This window comes from Lissotriton helveticus, chromosome 9 (assembly GCF_964261635.1).
Source record: "Lissotriton helveticus chromosome 9, aLisHel1.1, whole genome shotgun sequence".
NCBI lineage: Eukaryota > Metazoa > Chordata > Amphibia > Caudata > Salamandridae > Lissotriton > Lissotriton helveticus.
The window spans coordinates 750,432,623-750,453,994 of record NC_136070.1 but is presented as its reverse complement, the minus strand read 5'-3'; the positions used below and the strand labels follow the sequence as shown (position 1 = coordinate 750,453,994).

The 21,372-nt window shown below is 45.7% G+C and overlaps 1 protein-coding gene across 14 annotated transcripts in view; it reads left to right on the top strand.

The window, feature by feature from the left end:
* The window catches only part of PPP1R13L (protein phosphatase 1 regulatory subunit 13 like), a 1,016,088-nt gene that overhangs the window by 841,416 nt on the left and 153,300 nt on the right, over positions 1–21,372 (top strand). For all 14 annotated transcript variants that reach the window (XM_078660882.1, XM_078660878.1, XM_078660877.1 and 11 more), the window contains one exon: positions 15,168–15,858. In XM_078660882.1, the coding sequence (XP_078517008.1) occupies positions 15,168–15,858 (691 nt within the window). The remainder of the gene's footprint in view (positions 1–15,167; positions 15,859–21,372) is intronic.

Sequence of the window (21,372 nt, the reverse complement as noted above, 5' to 3'; positions counted from 1 at the left end):
TGGCCGGCGCCACCATGTCTAGACCCTCAAGGTCTGGAACAAACATTTTGATGCCAAAGAGTATTTCGTATCGGGTCCACCCACCCAGAGACCTCCTGGGGAGACTATTAAGTGCATGTTGAACGCCATAGAGATGGGCCAGCCAATTCCTGCCAGTACCTAAAACCCTAGCTGTCAAGGATTGCTTTAAGTCACATTTCATTCGCTCCACAACACTATTACCCTCCGGTCTGTATGGAGACGAAAATTTGTCTTGGACCCCCAATGAACCCATGGCATCCTTGTATGCCTAAGAGGTGAACGCTGGACCCTGGTCTGAATGAAGGGTGCCACAAAGACACGCAAATCCCTGATGACAGTTCGGGCTTCAGCACTTTGTTGTGGCCAGAGCCAAATAAAGCGTGTGCACGAATCCACTGCAACGAAGATGTACTTATATGCAGTATCTAAGGAGAAAAGACAGCAGTGATCTAAATAAACAACCCAACTGTGTCTGGGGCGAGCGCGCAACAGTTGAATGCTTGATCTGCTGGTAAATGCCACAATGAAGGACATAATCACGAGTCTGTTTGTACAATCCGTGCCACCAGTAACGCTGCTGTAAGAGAGATACAGTCGCTGAAACGCCGGCATGCGCCGAGGCCATGCCCTCGTGAGCTGCTGTTATCAAGGTTTGCCTGCGGTCCATGTTGGGAATTAATCTGTCACCAACGTCATTAATTCTCACATAGGGAACTTTATCATGACTTAAATGACAAAAGTATTTAGAAGGAAACCTCTCAGGTAATTACCTCCCTTCTCTGTTGCAGCAATGGCTGCCAAGATGTCATCATCAATCTTACTTTTGGACCGTGTATCTGCTGCTACTACATATGTTGCCACTGCCATCTTGGCTGCTTCATCAGCAAGACTGTTACCAACAGCGTGTACCCCCACTCGTTGGTGACCAAGAGTATGAATTACAAACATGAGCGGCAGCCGTTCTTTAAGCTTTTCCACTCGAACCCATAGCATTTTTATGTTTGATCGTGCTACCTTTGGAATCACGATAGTCATTCTACGTCCAAAAGAATAAATTGTCATTGTAAGACTGAACACAGTAGTAAGAGTCACTTACAATGAAAGTAGTCAGGCAAGGGTCAGCGTACTCCAGCGCAAGCACCAAAGCACGTAGCTCTGCCAATTGGGCGGACCGTCCCCTAATGTCTGTGTATGCACGACATCGGACTTGAACTCTCCAGTCACCATAGTAGCAACCACTATTGCGCATGCCGCTAAATAAGCATGCTTTGACTCCGTCGCCGGTTGCACCGAACCGTCAGTGTAAATGATACAACGGAAATCCTCCAGCGGGCGTAAAGACAAAGGAGCCAGATGAACAAATTCATACTGCAAGTCCTCTTGAGTTTGCAAAGAGGAATCCAAGATAAACGTGACATCCGGAGACGTCAAGGATGTGGCCCATTGTATCCAATGGGGATGCAAAGCTTTTGAATTTGGTATACTGGCTTTCGTCACTGCCTCCAGGGCAGGATATGGTGTAACAATCACTTTGCGTTTCCCCTGCGACAGCGCTCTTTCCTTTAGAATCGCCATCTGCACTGCAGTCAAAACTTTTTCGACAGTGGAAAAACGCATTTCAGCCGAAGTGTATAAGTGTAACGTGTAAGCGAAAGGGACTGTGTCACCCTCATTAACAGTCAGGTATGTGAAACCCACCGCCCCAGGCAGAATTTTTATTACCAGGTTGGTGTGGTTGTCATGAGTCAGTAAGAACTTAGATTCAAGAAGATCAGCCTGTAAAGATTGCAAGATATCTGATTGTTCAGGCAGCCAGCAAGATTTGGTATAAGTAGGTTGTATCAAGGCATAAAGCGCCTTGATACGCTGGGCATAATCAGGAATGTATGTACGCCCGAAGTTAAAAAAAAACCAGCAAAGATTGTAGCCTTTTCAGAGTTGTAGGGGCGAGCAACTGTGCGCATTTCTCCAGGAAGTGAGGTGCTAAACCTCGGCCTTCATTGTTGAGCTCATAGCCCAGGAACAACACTGTATACTCTGCAATGTGTGATTTAGCAAAGTTACATTTGTAACCGAAGTCCGCAAACATACAAACGATGTGGTCAACGTGACACAGATGCGACCATAATTCGTCGTCTGTGAGATAAATATCATCCACATACGAGCATGCATCAGGGTCGAGTTTCTCTAAAAGAGAGACAGTGCGGCGGCAAAGACGCCTGGACTGTTTTTATAGCCCATGGCCAATATTTTGAACTGTTTTTGTTTGCCGCCACACATGAATGCTGTCCATTTACCACTAAGCAAGGACAGGTTATGGCTAAAAAAGCAATTGGATATGTCAAGTGTGGTCTTAAACCGTTTACACACGAGACTATCCACAAGGGCAGAACTGTGAGTATTCTGTACCGCGCAGGTCCGACAATGAGAGTTTAAATGCCGGTAATCCCAAACTAAATGGTACGAGCCATCAGGCTTGGTCACAGTAAAAAGAGGATTATTCATCGGTGACACACGTTTCAATTCCACCTTGATATTCCAATTGTTCAAGGATTTCTGCAACGGGAGCTTTCGCTTCACGCCACATGGGATATTGGGGTTGAGACTGTGGCATAGAGCGTAATGGAATCTCATGTCTGGGCGAAAGTTTGTCCCATCCACATTGAGTACGGTACAACGCTGGTGCAAGCACCGTAGCCCACTCTTATGCAAAATGCAGGGCCTGCTCCTTTGGCACTGTGTGTGCGAAACTAGGGAGGATTACCTCCTCCCCTCTTGGAGCAGCCAAAACGAAAGGTGGGGGCCAATCTACCTACGCTAACAATATGTCATAAGTAGAGGTTAGATTTCCAAAAAATCCCTTTTATTTTACGTTGTATGTCACCTTCAATTAAAAGGACTGTATCATAAAGTCTTTCAGGGGGAGCCACTCTAGTGTGAGCTGTCTCAACAGCAACGAACGTGTCAGTTGCTGTCGCCTTCAGATATGGACGCAGTGCTTCCCGCACTACTGTAATTTCCGCCGCACTGTCGAGCAGCGTCGGCGCCCATGTCAGGTTCCGAAGCTGTGTTCTCACTATCCGTGGCATACCTTGCTGTTAAAGCGGCAACCTTCTTTTTCTGAAACTGGGGTCGTTGACGTTGAAAGTCGTGCTGCTTGCCTTTACCTTCTGTCTGGCGGGGCTACTCACGACCTTGTTGGGCACCTCGGCCTCTACCACGGTCTCCTTCACGGGTTTGTGAGAGCGATGCTTCCTGTAAAGAGCGAGGAGAACGTTGATCAGGAACCTGAAACGATCAGGTGACTTAATATTAGCGCGGTCGCGCAAATTATGGGTGCGCTCAGTAGACACAGGTATTGGCGATGCAGGACGTGACCCCTGTTTCTGGTGCTGCATCCCCTGTTTTTTATTGTTCCAATTTTTTTTAGAAAAGGCTGGACGGTCGTCTTTAGTAGACTTCGCCATATGAGTTTGTGGTTAAGCTGTTATTTTAGCAAAAGGCTTAACACCCAAACTATTGCGGCCAATGGTCTTATAAGCCTCCGCAATGAATTTCGGTAATTGCCGGGGCTTATGAGCATCGGGGACATCGCGTAAAGTATTAGACACCTGAAAGCTCACCACATCCCCCTTGACATTAGCAAGGATGAGATCGGAAACTACGTCAAACACTCCGAGTCTCATTCCCAATTCAACAGCCGCCTCTGGACCGTGCTGATCCTGAACACGCTTGATCACGGAGGGCAGGACAGCTATAGACGGGGTGCCAAAGCACTTACCGTAGACCAGCCCAAATATTTTACCCCAGGTCTCACAATCTGTTACCTCCGGTATTAAGTCTTTCTGCAAACTAATGGTCAGAACCCTGGTTTTCTCAATAGGAGTCTGTAACGGGCTCGGGAGGAAAGGGCAGGAGTCGGGTTCTGGTCAAAGATGGTTTTAATGACGCAAATAGAAAGTCAGTACAGGTTTTGCTGGGGTGTAGAGGTCGGCGTGGGGATCGGCTCCTGCTCCGTCTTCGGACTCTTGACTTGGGTGCCTCGGCTCTCCTTAGTCCCTCCGGGCTCTTCCTCGACAGGGGCTTGTCGACGTCCGTGATGGCATCCGATCACCGATATTCAAAAGAAAGAGAAGGGAAGTGTCAGGGGAGTGTTCTCAAACACAACAGTGCAAGGAATAGGGAGTGAGGGAGTATCCGTAGTGCAACACACAGGGCTCTCAGGCGGTGAGGGGCAGTGCTCAAGGGTAGGGACACCGGGACTGAGCGGGAATCCCAATCACTCGTCCGACCCGCCCTTCCTTCCAACCCAACCCGCAACTCTCCTCCGTACCTGGGCTAGCCACACACCTCCCCCGGGTGAGTGGCTGGGCGAAGCGCCGTGTCGGTGGTACGGCTCTCTTCCGAGGTCCTCCTCCGGTCTATCACTCTCCTCCTCGCTGCTCTCTTCTCTCGCTTCCTTCTCCGCTCTCCGACCTCCGGTGTACAAGCACACCCTCTCGGACTCCGCTTCCGCATTTGACGCTACCGCGTCCCTGGGAGGCCCCGCCCACTCGTCCGAGGGCTGCCAGTTAAAGGGCCAGTGGTCTTTGTCGTCCTCGGTTTCCCTGGCAACCTCGTAGTCAATAGAGGGGAGTTCCTTCTGTACTGGGGAACAAGCAGGGGGTAATCGGTGAATGCCCTTTTGCACAGTCTCTGCATCAGTACTTGGGGGGGCGGGCATCGCCACCCTGCTACAGAGTCGCTTTCAGAAATACTGCTTCCAGCTGGTCAAATTTCTAGGCAAGCCAAAATGGCATATCGTCTTTATCTTTGGGGAGCTTGCCCATGAGCGAATTCACCATGACTGGATTGATTTTCATCCCTGCCGGTCCAGGTGGTTGGGCCGCAGCACCAGGTGGCCCCACCAGGATGTTGCGGGAAACGCATTGCACTAAAGCCCGGTGCACTCCAACCAAGGTGGCATACTGTACACGTAATTCAGCTATAGTGACTGTTGGATAATGGGGATACGGTGTATACCCAGCCAAAGCCGGCCAAGAAGCCTCGGGAATAGACAAGTGACCTAACCAAACCGCCGTTACCGAATGAGGAAGGGCGCCATTAAACCAAACTTGATGCTGCCAAGCCGTAATCGGAATCTCAAGTGTCCTATATGGAGTGTAGTCCATAGGCATGGCAGTGGGAGAGTAAACGTGAAATGTACCAGTAGCAGCATTTACTGAAGGAAAGGTAACCCATGAGAAGAATAGCTCAAATGGGTATGCAGCCTCAGCACTCACCACAAAAACAACCGCCATGCCTTCCAAGGTGGCGCCAAACGCCTGCAAATGATTGCAGATGGCCACCCTACTATGCGGGCCGATGTCAACGTCAAACATGAGGACACAGTAGAGAAAAGACATTGCTAATGAATTGTAGCACAAATGGGTTGTAATTTGAAGTAAGAACCTTTTTACAATATCAAGCTTGAATAAACCTGTGTAAATATAGGTAGGTTAATCCGTCACCACCGTCAACTAGAAACAATAGTGAGGGTGTTGTGGACCGTTATAAGCACTGCTCGAGAGTCTCAAATATAAGACCACATCGTTAGGTGCGCCATGTTGTGGGGAATGTGCTCATACACAGAACTGTGCGCAGAGACCCAGGACCTCAGTGAATTGTTGTGTACCAAAAAACTCACCTCAGTACCTAGAACCCCTAACCGACTAGCATCAGTGTCTCATTAGCTCTTGTCCTATAGCAAAGATACCAATGATTAGACAACCCAGAACATGCGACTTAGGTTACTCTCAGGAATGGTGGGAATCAAGAACACTCTTTTGTTTTATTCTCATACCAGTCCACAACATGAGTAAGTAGAGACACGGAAAAGTTTAAAAAGTTTATTTTAACGACGTGCTCTAAGATGCAGTATTTTTGCTAACATAAGCAGGCACATGATTAAAAATAATACGATCAGCATTGTTACAATTTCATAAAACACAAAGGGAGAAATCATATTATAATGATAGTGGAAACAGGTCCTATAGTGACTTGTGTACCACCCTCCCCAGCTAGGAACTAGGTTTTATAATAATAGAAGGTCTCTTAGGCTTGAATGGGGAACCCCATACCTCCAGGATCAGCAGAAGTGAATCACATCAGGATCAGCAAAAGCTCTCTCTCTCTGGAAAAGGATTTTCTCCAAGTGCCCTAATCATGCATGCAATGTATAAGCAGCCATGACAACGCAGGCTTTACCCCCCGCTGCCATTACGACGCTGCTATTACAGCGCAAGTCGTTAGAATGACTTGCGCTGGAGGGCGCTGTTGGTAAAGGAATAGTTTAATTTTCTATTCCAACACCTTCCCTACGTGGGCTGGAGTTGGAATAGAAAATTAGACTATTCCACGATCCAGCGCCTACAGCGCAAGTCATTGTAACGACTTGCGTTGTAAAGGATGCGTCGTAATGGTAGCGCTGGGTAAAGCCCGCGTTGTCATGACATACATCCCATGGAATTCAATATTAAACGTGCTAGAATTTCAGTTAGCTGCATCTGTGTGCATGTTGTGTCTAGAGCATGGGCCGATCAGCCCGAATAACAGCTAACATTGCTATGGTAACCTTGGAGGCTTCTGCACTCACTGTGCAGACTAAGGTTGCAATGTAAGTCTAGGGATGTTGAAAACAAGCTGTTCTTATGTGAAGAAATTCAAGCAGCCTAACTTACAACAACAATTACATGCAGTGTCGTGTGCAAAAGCTGCAAAAAGCTGAAATGGCGTTTAAACTTCTAATAAGCCTATGCTAACATAGCAACGGTTGCAAGCAGGGCCCTGCCTTTACTACAGGCGGGGCCACTCGCATAGCCTTATGGTTCCGGTAGTTTGCACACAAAGTATTCCTCCAGTGAATTTGTCTTGGACTCTGCACTTAAATGTTCAAAATACTGCCCCAGTGGGTTGATGCAAAGTCTTGCTTGTAACATGCGGTCTTTCTCAAGCCATTCATTGCAATGCTACCTCCCGTTTTGCCGATGATACCATGTTGGGCGTCACCACAGATCAGCGCCAAGAAACCGTCCGGTGAATGCCGCGCTTTATAAGTAATTTTTACATTTACATTTTACATTACATTTACATTACATTACATTACACAGGTCCTCCGCATGAACACGGTATATATATATATATATATATATATATCTATCTATCTATCTATCAATCTATCTATATATTTCTTCCTGTGCGCCAGCGAGTAGAGTTCAAGGCCCTGTGCACCACGCATAAACTTATCGACGGGGCCGGCCCTGCCGCCCTTAAAGACATGGTCATCCCCTACAAAGCCCCCAGAAACCTTCGCTCTGACAGCGAACATCTGGCCATAGTTCCTAAATTCAAGAAGTCGCGCACCGGTGGCCGCCGCTTCTCGGTCAATGCCTCCTTAAAATGGAACGCTCTCCCTCGCAATCTGCGTCTGGAACCCTGTCTCCCCCTCTTCCGTAAAAAACTTAAAACCTTCCTTTTTCCCAAATAGTTCCCCCGGTCTCCCTCTCCTGGATCTCACAACTCTATAGCGCGGGGATGCCCTCGGGTCACCAGGCGCTCTATAAAATATAAAATAAAATAATACAAATAATTTCCAATCACGCAGACCGGCGAAGCTACAAAGGAGACAGACCACAGGATCTGGCCACAGATGTATTTTACTGGCGCAGGTTAACAGCAGCAATGACACGTTTCGGGCTCGTGAGCCCTTGATCACATGCCTATATATATATTCCAACACCACCCACCTTGCCTTACAAGTAGGAACACCGACACCAGGCTGAAGATTTCAGGAAAAATGCTTTAATTCCCTGTTGAAAGCTGGCAGATAGGTAAAATAAACCCAACACGATTCCCCTCCCAAAGAGGCTTGATCACGGGCACAGTCTCTGCTTTCACCTCGCCTCACGCTTTACCAGATGGTTTGGTGTTCTCCCAGAGTGCACTTTTAAACAGGTGTGTCCATTTTATTATTTATTGTCCACGAAGAGAAACAGCATGTTGCAACTTTATTCGTTCTTATTATAGCAAACATGCTGCCTTTTTATCTTTCAGTGGAGTGGCAAGTTTGTTTTTAAACCTACTTCTTCACCTTGTAACTGTCTCACGTTGCACAATCCTTCCTTCAGTCAGCAAGTAGAAAAATTCATCTTGCATCCCATGCTCGCATTTCATCCGATTATCACCTGGCAAAATTCTGTCCTTTTTCTTTGAAAATGCTTGCAGCCCGGGCTCATGGAAAACTCAATACCACCAAAGTTGCGCCGGTAACTGAGCCACATGCACTTCAGGGGGGTCAGTGTTACGGGACTGGTGCCCCCCGTTAATGCTCCAACACCACCCAACTTGCATTATAAGTAGGAACACCGACACCAGGCTGAAGGTTTCAGGAAAAATGCTTTTATTCTGTTTTGAAAGCTGGCAGGTAGGTAAAATAAACCCAACGCGTTTCTCCTCCCAAAGAGGCTTGATCACGGGCACAGTCTCTGCTTTCACCTCGCCTCACGCTTTACCGGAAGGTTTGGTGTTCTCCCAGAGTGCACTTTTAAACAGGTGTGTCCATTTTAGTGTCTACGAAGAGAAACAGCATGTTGCAACTTTATTAGGTCCTATTATAGCAAACATGGTGTTCCTACTTGTAAGACAAGTTGGGTGGTGTTGGAGCATTAACGGTGGGCACCGGTCCTGTAACACTGACCCCCCCTCCCCCTGAAGTGCATGTGGCTCACTTACCGGCCCAACTTTGGTATATATATATATATATATATATATATATATATTCACTGAAAAAACCATAGGTTTCAGGCCTTATATAGTTAGGAATTAGCATTTAAAAAACCTTTGAAATTCACTGAAAAAACCATAGGTTTCAGGAGTTATATAGTTAGGAATTAGCTTTTAAAAAACTTTTGAAATTCACTCAAAAAACTATAAGTTTTAGTGGTGTTATCGTTAGCTGGACATTTTACTCATACAAAACCATTGAAATTGCTCCTATATAGTTAGTTGTACTAACTATATTTCGCGCACCCGCAATCCACTGCTGATGATGTCACACATTAGATCATTCATGACATGGTCAGTGACATCACTGATGACATCTCAAATGACATCACTGATCTCGGGTGCTGAATACACCATCCAAGAATTGACCCAAAAACAGCAAAGTATGGGCAAGGTACTAGTCATCCAAGCCAAAAATGAGGACATGGAGGCGCGGTTGCGCCATAACAACCTGTGCATAATAGGTGTTCCTAAATCTACCAACACGGGCCGGATTGAAAACTATGTGGAGGAGATGCTGAGGAGTGTCTTTAACAGTGAGAAAGTGTTGGCAGTGTTTATAGTAGAACAGGCACATAGATTCCAACAGACGCGACTCCCTCCTGGTGCCCCACCGTGTCCGATTATAGCTAAACTATAGAGACAGGGGCATGGTGTTATATCCCTCCCGTGAGCGGGGAACTATTAAATTCGATGGCAATAAACAGTCCTTTTACCCTCATTTCACAGTTGCGGTGCAAACAGCACAACGTGAATTTGGGCAGCAAAAAAGAAACTGCAATCATTGTGCCTGAAATACGATATGCTTTATCCAGCTTGCCTGAGAATGGAACAGGGCGACCATCCTATCATACTCAGTGCTCCTGAAGCAGCAATGGAGTTCATCAAGAAAATGGGGAGGCCACAGGCTCTCTCCTCGAACGAAGGGGCAGATGATTGTGGACCCCCCACGTCAAAGACTGAACAATATCAATGAACTGTATGAACAGATAAGTGAACTCAAGGGGGAATATGGGTGGACTACACAGACGCTGCAAAGTGATACTATGTTAAAATTCCCTGCTGCACAGCAGAAATGCAGGGAGGATACATGGGTTAGAGATACGTATTGGTACTCATCCTCATCTAAAGGACTAGGAACAATGTCCAGGGACCCACTTACAATATTCCCGACCGCCTCTGTACTGGGTAAAGTGCTCTTGGCCCCCCAAAGAGGGTAGACCCCACCTAATTTGAATTTTTATTTCATGTCTCGGTCCTTTGCGAACCTATGACATTTTGTTGTTTAAAGGTATTTGTTTTGTGGCTGGGTATGGCTTTGGCAAGTTCCTTTCACCAGAGTGGGAGTGGTTGTTATTGTTGATATGTTATAGTCATCCCGAATACATCTATCTTTACACTACAGCACACTTGAACACAACCAGATCTGAGAAATACCACCCTTGCAGCCAGACACAACAATGGGATTTTTAAATGATCAATAGAAAGCAAACCCTCAATCTAGTCACACTGAATGTTAGAGGGTTAAAAAAAAACAAGAAAGTCCGACAGGTCTTCACTTACCTCAACAGGTACCAGATAGATATTGCGCTCATTCAGGAGACGCACCTTACACCACAAGCATATTGGAACACGATGGGCATACGAAAGAGTGGCATCCTCATACTCCTCTTACTCAAGGGGGGTACTCACCCTGATCCGAAAAGGAATCCCCTTCACAACTATACACTCCGAAACTGATGACCAAGGGAGATTCATTATATGGCATGGGAACTGTAGAGCCACAACACTCACCCTTATACATTTGTATGGTCCCAGTGTGGACGATCCGAGCTTTTCACCACAATATATAATAGACTATATAAACTACAACCTTCTACCATTATATGGGAAGAGGATTTCAATTTCCCACTAGATCCAGCTAGAGACAGGTCTGGAAATAAACTAAATCCAATCAAACAAGCAAGCAGGGTACTCAAAGAGAGAATGTCGGGCTGGGAACTCTGTGACATCTGGAGGCTTCAGAACACCGGGAAAACATAGGGAACATACATGTTGACTGCACACAATATGTGGTCCCAACTGGATTACTGGTTGGTAACCCATAAAGTGAATAACTGGGCAACTGGGGTCAAGCACTTGCCCAAAACGCTATCTGACCATTCCCCGGTGCAATTGTCATTGACCCTGCCCATTGACACCCCAAGACCATTCCAGTGGAGATTGCAGGCCTCAGCCTTTCCAGATGTGGTTTATAGGGATGGAAAAAAGACGGCTAGTACACAATACTTCAAGGAAAATGAGGGATCTGTAGACTCAGCGATAGTACTGTGGGAAACTTTCAAGGTCACCATACGGGCCGCATGCATCGGCCTCAGGGCTGGTTTCCTATTGTCACCACATGCTAGAATGTCCCAACTAGAAACATAGCTCCGGACGTTCGAGAGAGCATACGAAGCGGATCCTAAACCTCAAGCACTGGCAGATATCAGAACACATCTTCAAGAGTACACAAAGACAGCGCATCAAGAGTTCCGCTTTCTATCAAAAATACGGGAGGGAGGGAGACCAGGGCGCAGTCTAGCTACCAAGATAAAAGGGCCTTGCGATATTCCCCACATCCAACCCTTAGCACACATGATGGCACGTGGTTGCATGACTCCCAGGAAATACTTAAAAACTTCGTGGAGTATTATGCGGACCTGAATGGGGGCCGACGGTCTGCCACAGTGTGCGAAATAAACGCATACTTAAATGACACAGCGTCAGCATGGCTGTCACCAGGGCAGAGGGAGTACCTGTTGCAGCCAATAACAGAAGAGGAGGTGGGCGATGCTATCCGTTCCTTACCTAGCGTCCAGTTGTCTGGCAGCAATGGGATTCTAAGCGAATTTTACAAAGCCTTCCCAGATCTCTTGATACCCCATTTATTAGCTATGTATGAAGAGGCGTACGATAAACAATATCTCCCCCCTCCCTATGCGAAGCGATATTAATAACCCTATCGAAACCCGGTAAGGCCCTCGAGTATGTGGATTCATACCGCCCGCTGTCTCTAATTAATGCAGACTTTAAGATACTGGCAAAGATCATTGCATCGAGGATTCAGCCGCTGTTACAAGCCTTGGTGCTACCGAGCTAAGCACGTTTTTTACCTTCGAGGTCTACCACACATAACCTCCGTACACTATTTGCGGTTATTCATCAAATAAACCCCTCATTGCCTGTGGCGGTAGTCTTTTTAGACGCTGTCAAGACGTTTTATCCCATACAATGGCCGTAGATGTTCATGATCTTGGCCAGGATGGAAATTCCACAAGCAATCTTGAACTGGATCCAATTGCTGTACACAAACCCGGTCGCCCGGGTCCAGATCAATGGTATAATATCAGAGGCAGTGAACATATGCAGAGGAACATGACAGGGATGCCCACTGTCCCCGATCTTATTTGCTCTTGCGCTAGAACCTCGGGCTTGCATCATATGACAAAAGCACTAATCTGCAGCCCTGGGCTTCCGGCAACAGCTTCTCACGATCTCACTTTATGCTGACGACATGGTGGTCTATATTGGAGATCCGGGCACACACCTGGAACCCATGCTAAGGGAATATATCAAATTCAAGTGGCAGTCTGGGTTGACTATTAATTGGAACAAATCATTGCTGTTCCCTCTAACTCCGGTAACCATGCCACACTCAATAGAGTTTCCGTTTGAGTGGTGCACAGAGTCACTAAAATACCTGGGTGTTTCGATAAGCTGGGACCCTGAAGAAATCATACGACTAAACTATGGCACTGCCATTATGAAATTACAGGATCAAATAGCTGGATCAGGCCCCCTCTGTCCCTTGCTGACATACTGGCAATAATGAAGATGATCATCCTGCCCAAATTTTATATTTATTTGTCAACATCCCCATTCCCCTAACGCTAGATTTTTTTGACACTGTTGTCTTGCATGACAACCCTTGCCTGGGCAGGCAAACCACCCAGGATAAGCTGGCAGACACTTACTTGCACCTATGTGCAGGGGGGGTTTGATGCCCCAGATTTATACTTATAATATTTACGTGCCCGTGCCCACTTTGCTCACTACTGGTATCATCCCCAAAGATACATTGCACACACAGCAATTGAGTCGGATGATGCGCATCTGACACCCCTCAATGTGATGCTAACACACGAGCGCCAAGTGACGAACCTCAAAACTGCAATTCTGCTAGATAGCACAATAAGAGCATGGCACCTACTGACAACATGGGCAAATAAGACCCCAATTTATGCAGCCTAGTTACCCTTACTACATCACCCCTCTATATCGGCTTATAGAGAAGCAGGAGCACTGATAACACTACAGGAGGCAGGGATTGGAACCTTGGGAGATGCTTTCCATGCGGGAGAGGTCATCTCGATATTTATTGATAGCCGGAGTGGCCCTCTAATGCAGAAATTGGTGTACCATACATTGAGGTTGGCAATCAAAGCATTGTATCCCTGATTCTCCCAGGCCCCACCCGAACTGATGTCACTGCAGAGTGCAGACCGTGTTAGTGAGCGCTGACCGGGAGAACCTGATAACCAAGCTGTATCAGGCAACTCAGAAGGAATGCAAGGCCCTAACTGATACTGCCAGGGAGCTGTGGAACACAGCCTTAGATACACCCCTAACGCAGAAGGACTGGGAGTCATGTTGCGGGCTACTAGATAAACTCACCTCAAATTGCAACCTAAAAATTATTCATTTTAAATACTTTCAACAGGCCTACTATACCCCCAGCAACTTTATAAATATAGGTTATGTAAAGATTCGAAATGTAAAAGATGTGGGGAGTCGGAGTCAGGTTTCCCCCATCTTTCATGGAATTGCAGCCCAATAGCGCAATACTGGAAACAGATAACACAGATAATGATGGAAATGGTGGGAATCAGAATTCGATGCTCCCCATGTGTCGGTTTAGTAGGTCTTCTCAAGTCCATACCAAGCTCACAGCGCAAACTTGTGGCTGTAGCTCTGTTACTGACCAAACGCAGAGTATCTATTTGCTGGGGTGGGAAAAGGGTAGCAAAACAGACAGAATGGATGCGAGATCTGGCCTAACGCAAAACACAGCTCGAAACATACGCAGAAGAACTGCCTGAAGCATCAAAGCCAAAATACTTTTGGGCCCCATACGTGTCGTATCTGCTATCCGCAAATAGGGGAACAGAAGACTGATCGTAAAGTATGTTTCCAATGTGGAGAGTAGCTTAACATCAGCTGGAGGGTGTGTCACACTCATGTCAAGGTCTATATTGAGCTGGGGTTCGTGCAGCTCTGTTTTCTGAATAGGGATGATAGTTTCTTTGTTAGTTTCTTCTAGGGGGTATAGTATTAAGATGTATTACACATGTTATGCACGTCTACAATGCAAGCACTATACGTATAGTTAAATGTACATTGTACTGACGTGAACCTGTTATATAACATTTTTAATTTTTTTATTAAGTTCATAGTTAACTGATCAGACATATGGCCTCCTACATAACGTTTTGCATTGAACTAAGCTTGTCACTATAAGCAACTCAGGTCTACCATTTTGAGCATAATTTGTGTACTAAAGCACTCTTTTTCTGCTGAAGCACATAACTGCTGCTCAATTAAATTCAGTAAGGAGGAGGATCAACATGTAGGTGAAGGCTAAGCTCCTTTCACTGTAGTGCCTCAAAAGCTCCTTTTCTAATTATCACATAATGTGCTGCAGCTCCTGCGCTGTCAAACCACAAAAGCAGATGGTAATAAAATGGTGCCTTCTCTTTCTCCGCAACACCTTAACCCAAACAAAGAATACAATTTGGTTAGAGTAAATACACTTATTGCTTTACTTTTGAAAACATCAAGAAACAAAATGAGAAGTAGGAAAATATACCCCTCATAGAGTAGGACTGCCTTTAAGTAGCCTTCTGCTCTGCAAACTATGGCCTGCAAGCATTTGGCCCATGGAGGCCTCAGTACTAATCCAAGCAGTAGCTAGTGGTTCACCAGACCATTGGATTCTGCTGAAGATGGCGTGCATGCATTTCTCAGGAGGTGTCTCCCAGGAACCATATAATTCTGTCTGCCCTTGATGTGAATTTTGTACTGAACTATAGTGCATTGTGCTGCAAATGCTGTCTGAGGAGTGGCTACTTGATGATTAAACATGCAGTAAAACATTGTGCTACACCTTGGTGTGTTCGAAGTATTGTGTTCCCCTCTGTTTTCGGTGTTATTGCCTCTTATCCTAATTGCCATCTGCATATTCATTTTTAACGTTGAAAGTCTGTTTTCTCTGTTCTTGCTTCTAGGACAGCAGGTACAATGCTGGAACGCTGGACTCCCAAGACCAGAAGAAGTTGAGCTTGTCTAGCACATCATCTCTTTCACCTTCTCTGTCACAGCCGCCCACTCGCAAGATCATGTCCTCCAATGGAGGTGAAAATTATGTGCCATCTCTGAGCCGCCCAGGCCCACTCCCTCCCTCCTTGAGCATCCCTGTTTCTACCCACAACTTGCCACTTGGTTCACCTGTGCAGCTGAGTCCCTTACCTGTTAAAAACACACTGAGCCGCAGTGTTTCTCCTTGTCCCAGGGTATACCTACAGCCAGACCCGAAGCCACTAGTGGACCGACCACTGTCGCCTAGGCCAATGAGTAACTCTCCAACCTATGAGAGCCTTACCGTAAGCCAGCCAGGGCGCTCCTCTTCCCCCCGCCCACTTCACATGCGGCCCATTGCACCAGTGGATCACAATGCTGCCCTCCGCCCTGCTGTGGGTAGTCTGTATGATTGCCTGCCCTACTCTGGCCAACCTGGCAGGATAGCTTCTCCCCGACCCATTAGTACTCCTACTGTGATTCCAGTTGTGCAACAGGCCTTCTTCGGAGAACGGATGCCAGCCCCTCGACCAACTGTCCATCAGGGCTATGAGAATACACAAGTCTTCGGCTCCACGCTGAACTCTGGCTTGAGCGCCTTTGCACCGTTCCTCTCGCCTGGTAAGCGCAAGTTGCAGTTCACAGCTTTTTTTTGAAAAGTTATGAAGTTGAACAGCCATGCAATGTGTCCAGGGTTGTGGTAAGACGGAGCTCCAGGGTAGATGTAAAAAGGAGAGCCATGGCAGAGGTATAGCAGAGCTACATGGCAGGCTTGCCCAGCAGAACTTCATGGCAGGGGTACGGCAGAGCTAAATGTAGAGATGAGACAACTATTTTGCAAATATGTGAGCAAGCTGCCAGGCACTATGTGGTAGAGCTGTACAGCAATATTTTGGGCAGTGCTGTACCTCAGATGTATGGCAGAGCTAAATGCAGAGGTAAGACATAACTGTTTTGCAGATATATGGGCGAGCTGACAGGCACTTATGTGGTAGAGCTGTACTTCAGATTTTTGGACAGTACTGTACTGCATAAGTATGGCAGAGGTAAATGGTAGAGGTAAGACACAGCTCTTTGACGGATGAATACTGTGCTGCAGAAGTACAGTAGAGATGTACAGCAAAGGTATGGTAGAATTGTACAGAAGTATGGTAGAGATTTACAGCAGAAGTATGCAAGTGCTTCATGGAAGAGTTATAGCACATGTACGGCCGAGTTCCAGGACAGAGGTAAAGCATGGATCCAGGGCAGGGGTAATTCTGAGGTCCAGGGCAGCAGCCATGCATTTCTCCTGCAAAGTAGTAACACATATCTGTGAGACAGATATGGATGTGGACCAGGACAGATGTAAGGCAGAACTCCTGGTCAAATTACAGAGATTTCAGCTTTAGCTCGGAGAAAAAATACAATGTGTAAAGGTTTAGGTGCAAGGCAGACTTCATGAGCTTAGAAGTGAAAGATGAAGTTTAGGAATCAAAGTCCTTGAACAAACTCAAAATCTTAGGTTCTAATTGGTGTTGGAGTCAAAAGGTCGAAGACTGAGTCTATACGTCTTCAGCATAGCTTGATTTTGGGTCCCAACACTGATCTGAAGCTTAAAAGTGGGTTATGGTTTTAAGTTACTGACTGCTTCTTTGTCTCACATTTTAACCCACCATTCGGGAAAATTGCTTTACAACGTTTTATAAAGAAACGCACCCATGCAATGCAAATTAGTATGACTAAAAGAGGTGTCATAAGCAATTTTAGTATTCTTCCACCTCCTAACCATTCACCTATCTTAGCAAGTCCTTTTCCAATAGACCTGATTATTGAACGATTCCTTCCAAGAACCTGTCTTCTAACTTATATTTAGTCCATAGGTAATGTTAGTGATGTTGACTACATAGCTATCAAATGCTAGAAATTGGGTCTCTAGTTGACAGAGGTATGCACTCTGTCCAAGTGGGGACCACACTCCTAGTTAAGGTAGGTCACAGCACAACCTAAGTCCCCTCTAAAAGCTTGACAAAGGGCAGTCAGGCTTAACTTAAAAGGCAATTTGTAAAGTATTTGTGCAACACCTGATACAGTAAAAAAAACGCAAAAAGACTCCACACCAGGTTAGAAAATACAATATGATTTTATATATAAAACAAGATGAAAACAACAAAAATCCATCAAGTAGAAGTCAAGATACAAGTTTTTAAGAATAAATGTCAAAATACTGCTTAGAAGCAATAAGCGCTTAAATGGCTTGTCTGGTCGTGCTAGAGCGGCGCAAAGCCAAAAGTTCAGGCCGACCACAATGGAGTGCGGGCCAGATACAGGGACCTGCTTCAGTCCACTGAACAAAAGTACCTTGAGCCGGAATGCGCCGGTGAAGAGCCATTAAGTGGACGAAATGCATCCATTTCCTTCATGCAACTGCGGCAATGCTGTGGCTCCGGATGCGAGGCGACGGGATGCGATATGTGGCTGCTGCTCCTGCAGTAGACAATGCGTAGATTCTGATAGCAATGCACTGGTTTTGCTCAACACAACTACGAGAATGCGCTAGTTCCAACACGCGCAAAGGAGAAGATCCGCCAGTTCTGATGAGGATGCGTGGATTCTGGATGAAGCAGCACCTTAGGCCTCATTTCCAAGGGTCCAGGACTGGGGTGGTACCCCTTGGCTGGGTAGACTCGCAGCTTGCAGCATCCAGGTGCAGGTGGTTCAAGGCTTTGATATCCCTAAAACTTGGGAACAGGAGGCAAACCCGCAAGCCCTTGGAGTCACTCTGGGTTCAAGTGATGCAGGTTCAGTCCTTCTCACCCACGCAGGAGAACAGCAGGGCAGCTCAGCAACACAAGAGCACAGCAAGGCAGATTAAGTAAAGCAGCAGTCCAGCAGTGGCAGACCATTCAGCAACACTGCAGCTCTTCTTCCTGGCATTAGTCGCAGGTCTAGAAGTGTACTGATCTGGTACTGCCAGAGGTGCCTTTGAAAAGGGGGAGACTTCAATGAAAGATTTGAAGTATACAGAGTGTCTCCCTACCTGCCCTGGCTCCAGACACACTTAAGGGGGGTTATCAATCCTTTGTGTGGTGACAGGACACTGCCCTTTGAGGTGTAAGTGTCAGCTCCTCCCTCCCACCCTGATCAGGATGGCCCACCTTCATGCAGGTGACCACTCAGGCACACCTACCCTTCCTTTGTGTGTGGTCGTCTAGAGAGAATGTAGGCAGCTAATTATATTGTTTTATACTTATTTTGAAAAGTCTTTAGAAAATGTGCCGATTGTGAAGGGATAGAATATGCATTTAGGGTCTATTAAACATGCTTATTGTTTTTCCAAGGCTTTTAAAAGAAGGGATCATCGTGAGTATATGAAGACATTCTTTACCTCTGTGACTAACGCAATTGCTACTAACCAAAGCATGCAATACCTAACTTTCAAAACTAGCAAGGATGAGAGAAATGTGATAGATTAAACAAACGAATAAGGCATGATGAAGAGAAGGAGACCCAGAGCGTTGATCCGCAACACACTACTGGAAAAAGTAGAGGGGATCTAGAGGAACAGAATCCAAGGTTGAGCATTGAAATCATCACAAAAGGAACATTGTGTATTATGAGACGCCAATGGGACTGTTGAGATAGTGTGTTGGAGCAAATGTGGGCATAGCTACCTAGTTAGCATGAGGAATTTTGTTGAATTAGAGGCAAGTAACAAAGGTATAAATCATGTGTGTAGTAAGTCTGCTTATTTCCAGTTGCCACACAATCGGGTAGATAGTTGCTATGTAGCTTTAGTCTGTCTTAAAATCTATCAAACTAATGATATAGATTTACAACTTGATCCTTAGCAGGCACAGCTTTAAGCAGATACTCAGCAATATTTTTGGAGTTTTAATATCCTCAGTGGGAGTAGTGCTAAATTATGTTAAGATTAGGAAATTGTCAACCCTAGTGGATAGGCTAGCTACTACTATAGCAGGTGCATTAACTATCATTTAATAAAGAATTGACTGCTATGAGAGCCATGATATTACAAAATTGGCCCACTTTAGACATGCTTGTCGCAAAGGATGGTGGCGTTTGCAAGGTAATTAAAGCTAGAGAATGCTATGCTTATGTTTCTAAGATAATCAGTTTGATAGTGTTGGAAAAGGGCCTTTCTGCAAGGTCACCCCCAAACTTTTTTGACTTCCTCTTTTTTTCCCTTATTTTTGTTGACATTACAGTTTGCGTAGATTCAGACCTTTTATTGTCTTTAACTCATGGAGGTTCGTCGGTGTCAGTCAGGCATTAGTTAGATTCAGTGTCAATCCTGGTGAAGTATGTCCAATCTCGACCTGAATATACGTGATTTGCCTTTCTCTCCCTTTTGGATCTCTTGGGAATTACCAAGTCAAGACACTTGTCACCAGTATCTTGTCATTCTGAATGTTGTTGTTCCTCTAACTTACTAACTTCTTTTAAAATATTTGGGGGCAGATATATTAAAATACCTATTTGCGATTCTCAAATAGCGATTTTTTTTTTGAGAATCGCTATTTGAGAATTGCAAAATGGTATGTATCTACAAAATGGCAATTTCTTAGCGATTTCCTAAAATTCCGTATTTGCAAATAGCAAATTGCGAATTCGCAAATAAGGAATAATTTCCATTCATTTCTATGGGCCAGGAGGCCCATAGTAATATATGTGAAGTTATTCTCAATTTGCTAATAGCATATTGAGAATAATTTCAAGGGTGCAAGGGTGTCTTAAGGACACCCTGCTGCACCCCTGAAATTTATGTGTGCGCATATGGCGCACATAGATGCCCTAAAGGAATGTATGAGCGCCACATGGCACCTTTTACAAATGCCAAAAAGTGCATTTGTAAAAGAAATCACAAATTACCACCAACTACAAGTTGGTGGTAATTTGCTATTTCTTAGTGTAAAATCGCAAAACCTGAATGCTTCATATATAGCATTTAAGGAATCGCAATTTGCGATTCCTTAAATGCTGACGCAAAATTAAGGAATCGCAAAATGTGTGATTCCTTAAGTTTGCGATGCGATTTCAATGATACATCGCATTTTCTGATTTTTTGTCGCAAATGCTGCTATTTTGCGAATCGCAGCGTTTGCGACAAAAAAAAGTTTGATACATCTGCCCCCTAGTCTCTTAGTAGTTGTCAACAGTCTCTTTCGCATGGTCCTAGTTTTTGGCCAGTCGTTTTCCATGGATGCTAGATTCTCAGAGGTATTTCTGCTTTCTGACTCAGATGAAGCAGATACGCTTTCAGAGGTGGAATTTTCTAGCTCCATACCACACTCTGATTCTGGTGCACTTGTTTCAGTCAGATTTGATTCAGCTCACCACATGTTCCCACTATCTCTGCGAATGAGCACTCTCAGTTTAGAGTCTGCAGGGTTGATCCGAAGTGTGATACTGCCATTCTACTCTGACTGCTGTAGGTGTTCTTCTCTGTAAGACTAAACATTTTCAGACTAGCTTTCCTCTCCAGATGCTTCGGAAACCTCAAACCTGGGAGGACTTGACGAAGTAGTGGATGTTGGCTCTGCTTCGTCCTCTTCTGGTCTCACACTTTTGGTATAAGAGGCAGGTATCCAGTTCAGCAGTCCTGCACACTTCACAGCCGTGTTGGTAACCAAGACCACTTGGTATGGGCCTCTCCAACATTCCTCCAGGCAGCTGCAGCCTGTGCAGTGGGCTTGGTTGGGTTGGGGGGGGGGGGGGGGGGGAGATACAACAAACAACCACGAGGGAAAATTAATTATTATTTCATTTTCCCTCATGGACGTCTGTCAAATCCCCCCCCCCCCACTTGCCCCACTGACCCACTGCTCTTATCTGCATGGGCCATGGCTGCCTCCAGGCATGACTTGTGAACGTGCTTCTTCACGGGAACCTAATCACCATGGATCAGGTCATGAGATGGAGTCTCTCATTCGCGGGCCAGATCATCTGTAATATTCACAAGTGCAGCAGCTGGAACAGAGGGTATTCTCATGGCTCAGCCCGTCAGTCCTCATGAGGAAATAGTACTGTTCGCTTGCACAGCGTAATTCAAATGCTCATACATACATAGGAAAGTGCATCTGGCCATTTGAGAGCTGTTGATGTACACATTTTTGTCAATTTTGCTTTAATTGT